The 6,000-nt window shown below is 35.7% G+C and overlaps 1 protein-coding gene across 1 annotated transcript; it reads left to right on the top strand.

Moving 5' to 3' along the window:
- Window positions 1-630: 630 nt before the first annotated feature.
- LOC120340807 (G2/mitotic-specific cyclin-A-like) lies at window positions 631-5,912 on the top strand. The gene is made up of 10 exons (XM_039409176.2): window positions 631-1,081; window positions 1,723-1,911; window positions 2,024-2,098; window positions 2,357-2,516; window positions 2,687-2,820; window positions 3,133-3,356; window positions 3,741-3,945; window positions 4,344-4,454; window positions 4,527-4,660; window positions 5,052-5,912. Exons 2-10 carry the CDS (start codon window positions 1,759-1,761, stop codon window positions 5,110-5,112), a joined length of 1,257 nt encoding a protein of 418 aa, XP_039265110.2. The 5' UTR covers window positions 631-1,081; window positions 1,723-1,758; the 3' UTR covers window positions 5,113-5,912.
- The last annotated feature ends 88 nt before the right edge of the window (window positions 5,913-6,000 follow it).

The raw sequence follows: 6,000 nt of genomic DNA, 5'->3' as shown, positions 1-6,000 counted from the left end.
AGGTTCGTAAATATTCTATACAGATGTAAACCAACTGTGATATAGTCAACCTTCTATCGCAATAGTTATGAATGGCCCACGGTGATATTGTTTCATTGATCTTTCTCCTTTCCAGATGACAGGACAAATCGAAAGGACGCGTCGAGTCGGCGAACATAATAAATCTAATCGATTTACAGTACTGTAACGGGTCATAGTCCAAACAAAAGGAACGCGAGAGAGAATTTTACTACGAGACGAAGTGCGCGTTACTCAAGCTTTTCAACACAAAGCCGTCACGTGGTAAACGCGAGCGATGATTGGCTGTGAGCATCGCGGGTCATTTAAAATACAAAATTCAAACGGGAAACACTTGCGAAGCGACACCAAGCCAGCTTATGGCTCGGACAAAAGTATACACTGTAAACTAAAGCTGTTACGTAGGATGCTATTTGTCGTTTCACTAGGGAAACAAAATGGGCTTGGCGTCCGTAACCAGGCATCGTGCGTTTTGTTGCGGGGTATAATATACACAAAAGGAAAGCGTAATTGTTGTGGAGATTGCATTTAATGTTTGTTTTGACATGACTTTTAGCGTCAATTTTGATTTTTTGTACATTTACAGATTGGAGGCGGCGTTGGTAGATAGAACTAGTCATTCAGCCGATATTTCAAGCAGAGGTGGACTGGGAAGTGGAAACTGCATGGATATCTGAAGGCATTTTGATATCGTGGGGTTGGAACTGCAGGCCGTGACGTAATAATTGTTTAATCCGAAAAACGCGCAATCCCCAATCAAGATTATTTAAATTGATTGCCAAAGCGCCGACGGAAAGAAGGTTTTGGAATCGTACTGCTTGGATTTCTGAATCGTTGACACGTTGTCATTTGCGTTAACTATTTTCAGCTTTTATCATTTTAATTGCTTCAAGAACGTCCGACACAGCCTTCTACAAAACAAGACTTTTTGAGTAGAAAGAATTTTATTACTCTATTTGAATAGAGATGATATTTTAACCTTGGCATTTGGAAATTTAATTCAATCATAAGTCAGCATTTACAGCCTACACAAAAGAAGAATATTGACAAGGATATCTGAAAGGTGAGCTGATGGATGATAAACCTTGGAATTCTCCATTATCCAGTTATCAGATTATTCAGTAAATGTTGCTATACAGTTATAGCAGTGAAACTAAAATTTCTTGAGTCTTAATGCAGTGATGAATTGCAGAATTAAGCAAGGCCCAGCAGTCTACTTCAATAGACTACCGTACCTACAGTCCTAATTGTTACCATACTTCATCTGCCATTCTGCTAGCCTAATTTTGTGATGACTGGGAACTTCACACTGCAGAAAGGCAATGTAAATAACATTAAGCGTGTGCAAATGTGATTGGTAGCTGGATAAGCTGAGTTTCTGAACTTAATTCTTGATTTATGATTACGGTAGTGTCAGTTCTAGTCTTTAAGGGTATATAAAATTTGCCAATTAGACAAATTTGTATATTGAATCATTCTCGGACATCTGGTAAAATGGTTGGTACAGCCATCTCTGCATTCAATTAATTGAACCAGATCGCCCAATTTTTCTCTAAGTAAGTGGATGTAATTCTCTGTCGTTTGCCCCTTCTTACATTGTTATTTGGTCAAATCATTTTAGGGCTAACGTCATTTACTTTATATAAGTTTAGTTGGTTTTGCTCCTAGGTATTTACTAATCAAAAAAAAAAAAATATTCTCCAGGCGGATATAGACAACAGTCTCATTCGACCTTTCAACATGTTTGCTTCACAAGCTAACACAGAAAATCCTAACCAGCAGCACCAAATGCTTGGGAAAAGAGATGAAAATACAAGGCAAAGGGCTGTTTTAGGAGAACTAAATCAGAATACAATTGGTGGCAGGGTGCAACCATTCAGAGCAGCAAAACAGGTTTGACATTCAAAGGTTTTTCGTAGTAAAAATTTCTGCACTTTACTATTGACCAGTTGATGAACCATGCAAATTCACAAATGTACGGTAATTATAATTTTCTCTTTTTTAGAATGCCACGACAGAGGGTTTCTTCACATCGCTTGGAGGAAACAAGCCTGCATCTGCATCAAACGACGGTTTCAAGGTAAGATTTTCTTCAAGTCTTGTGTATGAAATTTCTACCTCATTTGATCTTTGTTCATTTCTTTGAATTGTGAACTTAAAATTTTTTTGTAACATGGAATGAAATTTATAATATAATTTTACATTACATTTTTTCTACTGCTAGTATTTTATTAAGTTTTCTTCCTGAAAAAAAAAAATTAAGTTCCCTCTTGTTATGCTTCATAACTACATGGTCTAGCAACCGAACGGACTGTAATCATCGCCTGATTTCATACAGATATTTGATGAAACTGCTTGTGCAGTTAGTGTTGCTGAAAGCACGAAGCCAGTCACCAGACAGTCAACATTAGATAAATCCAGTTTGCCTGCTGCGTTAACAGCTTTACCTTCAATATCAAGGGCACCTTTAACAAGTTTACCAGTTCCAGAACAACATGGTAAGGAATTGTAAAAAAACTTCAATTGGGCTTCAATTAGGGAACTCCAATATTTCTGATATGTTTGTTATGTATCATAAATGTCATAATGAGAGTATTTTCGTTAGGTATCTTAGAAATGGCTTGTGAACTGTACTTGTAACAATTACCTCAACAATTCATTTTTATAGAATCTCCTATGGTCTTGGATACAACACTAAATTCTTCAGACAGATCTAGTATATCCGATATTGATGCAGAATCCAGTGTTTATGGAGTCTCCGAATATGCAACTGAAATTTTTGAACACCTAAGACAAGCTGAGGTAAGTTGCCTACAACCTATGGCAAATCCAGACTTGACAATTATACAGGACATTTTTACTTGTGAACTAAGGAACACAAAGCATGGTATTGGAATTGTTTTCACTCTTAAACTTTTCACTTAATTTTTTTATTCAAAATTATCAATAAACTAATAGCTTCATTAAAAGTAGAATCTGTACTAAAATTATTCATGATCTTGCTTCACATTAAATTAGTTTGCTTCGATGTGCCACGAATTGATCGGGTTATTTCGAATTTATTTAATATTAATTAATTTAATAAGATTTCAAATTAAAAAAAAATTTATACAGACAAGAAATCGCCCGAAAGCAAATTATATGAGAAAACAGCAAGACATCACAGCAAGCATGAGATCCATATTAGTAGATTGGCTCATTGAGGTTTCAGAAGAATATAAATTACACACAGAAACTACACATCTTGCAGTCAATTACATCGACAGATTTCTTTCCCATATGGCTGTTATGAGAGCGAAGCTTCAGCTTGTCGGGACCGCAGCAATGTTTCTCGCCGCGTGAGTATATAAGGATGGTGACCGTACATTTGAACCCACGTACATTTGAACCCATGCGTATATCCACGGGTTCAATCTATATGCGGGTGCTAAAACCCATGGGTTAGGGTTAGTATGGGTTCAACTATCCGAAAAACAAAAAAAATTCCATAGGTGCAATAGCATACAGGTGCAATTGTCATGGGTTCAAATGTACGTGGGTTCAAATGTAATGGAACCTATAAGGATATTTGTTGTGGAACTGTGCTAAGAGTGGTTTTGAAGAGTTATTGAGTCGGTCATTAAATAAATACTTTTTAATTTCAATAAAAATGTGATCATTAATCCTCTATAATTGTTTCTTTATATATATTAGGTTAAATTATTATTTATTACATATTTCAGAAAATTTGAAGAGATTTACCCACCAGATGTCGGTGAATTTGTCTACATTACTGATGATACTTACACAAAGAAACAAGTTCTGAGAATGGAGCATCTCATTCTTAAAGTGCTCAGCTTCGATGTTGCCGTCCCAACCTCAAATCAATTTTTACCTAGGTTTTTAAAAGCTGCCTGTGCTGACAGAAAAACGGAAATGCTTGCTTCGGTAAGACTCTATCATTAAATCAAACATGTGTAATTTGTAATCAGTACAAACAACTAATTCTTACTCTCATATGTTATCAACTTTCTAACCTATTCACAAATATTACATTATTAATATTAGACTTTTGATATTGATAAGCCTTGAGTAATGAATGGCTGTAGAAAAGGAAAACTGAACATTTTCTCAATATTGTTCATATTTGTAATAATATAAATGAAACAAGTATACATATGATAATGCGGTATCAACTATGTTATAAAAATTCGTATAGCAACTGCCATGTTTACTCCACAGCTGCTGTCGATTTATTCTAGTCATTGATTCCCCGCACTTTTAAAATGAATGAATCTGATGGTTTCTTAGTTTCTTCAATCATTATCAATTCTATTTCCTTTCAGTACCTATGTGAACTTGCACTCAATGACTGTGAAATGGTTGCTTTTCTGCCATCTTTTGTAGCTGCTTCAGCGGTGTGTCTGGCGAGCTATGCAGTTTCTGGTAAAATATGGGTAAGTAGATGCTCGTATTTCTTTGTGGACTGCACTGCAAATAAAGTTTATAACCTACATTTTGCCTTCCAGGATGAAACAATGCAACACTACATGCAGTACAACTTAGACGAACTTGCACCATGCATATCTAAGTTATATAATTTATTCAATGCTGCACCTGGCAACCCACAACAGGCTGCAAGAGACAAATACAAGGAAGCAAAGTGAGTAATTCTACTTGAAATGTATGATCGGGTGGTGTCCTAAAAATTCTTTATCCATCCCTGAAAGTTCTTCCTGTTACAATTTTTAATCATATACAAGACCTTATTGATATAGGGGACCATGACTCTGGTGGCCTGTTGCCAAAGCATATTTGTTGCGCTACAACTGGTTCCCAAACTGCGAGTCAGTTACGGTCCGCGCAACGATTTTATATTGCCCGCCAAACTTGAGTGAGTGAAATAGTTTGACACTTTTTTGTGTTCCAAGATACTGCCAATTGTTACAGCTTTGTACAAGTTAAGCGTGTATATTCGTAACAATTCACACACTCACACAATTATATATCTTGCTTCTATAAATTTCTCAATTTGTACAATATTTTTTTTTTAGAATGGAGTGCGTATCATTGTTAAAAATGCCGGCCAGTCTTCCGTTTGAAGAATTGCAGTGATGGTCGTGAAGAGGCTGGTTTTGGAAAATGGAAAACAATTTTCCATGGAAATCTAGTTTTTCAAGCAGGTCAAAGTCCTTGGGTAAAGTTTTACGCCATGCGAGGACTATGTAGGATCCCAAATCAAACGTCAAATGTACATAAAAGTAGTGCTCGGATAAAAACGAAATGGCTGTTAGCCCAGTAATGCTCCCTAAAAGTGTCTTTGTGCTACGTGCTATTTCACTAATGCTACATAATTTTATAATGGTAGATAATTTATTGGTCTGTCTGGGACTACTTTTCCACAATTCTTATCACTGCCACTTCAATTTTTTTTTTAAGTTTTTAAACAAATTTTACTAAGTTTTATATAACCAGCTGTTTTCTAGCAGTAGGGCGTTGGTTTCAACAGCGTTTCAAAAAGCAAAAAAAAATCTGAAATTATGTGAATAACTTGAAACAAAAACAAATCATGTCTATATGTAAAAGTTCTCAAAATCCGCAACACTTGTTCTTCAAATTGTTTCGAAGTTCTTTGGCCCTTTTCGCCTTTGAAGAAAAGAGTTCTGTTTTGGTCTTGTCAAAATAAACCATGTTTTTCGTCTAATTCGTTGTGTACTGACTGGACTTATGAACACTTCCTCTTGTCCCTTGGATTTTTCTCCTTGGTATTTGTTTCTGCACCTACATTCCTGTTTACCAAATTCTACGTTCTTGTTATTTTAGTTGCTTTTCGAATGTTTCGTTGTAATTTTATGGCTTCCCTAATCTTCATGGAAAGCTTTTTAGCATCACTAAGAATAAATGATTTTACTTAACTTTGAGTGTTCAACTTCCATCTTTAACTATGCAAGTGGAAGAGATTTGCCTTTGGGTAAAGAAAGCAGGTCTAGTTTTCAAATTAGG

Source organism: Styela clava, chromosome 14 (genome assembly GCF_964204865.1).
Source record: "Styela clava chromosome 14, kaStyClav1.hap1.2, whole genome shotgun sequence".
Lineage (NCBI taxonomy): Eukaryota > Metazoa > Chordata > Ascidiacea > Stolidobranchia > Styelidae > Styela > Styela clava.
The sequence above is the reverse complement of the archived record's forward strand: the minus strand, read 5'-3'. Positions and strand labels throughout refer to the sequence as shown.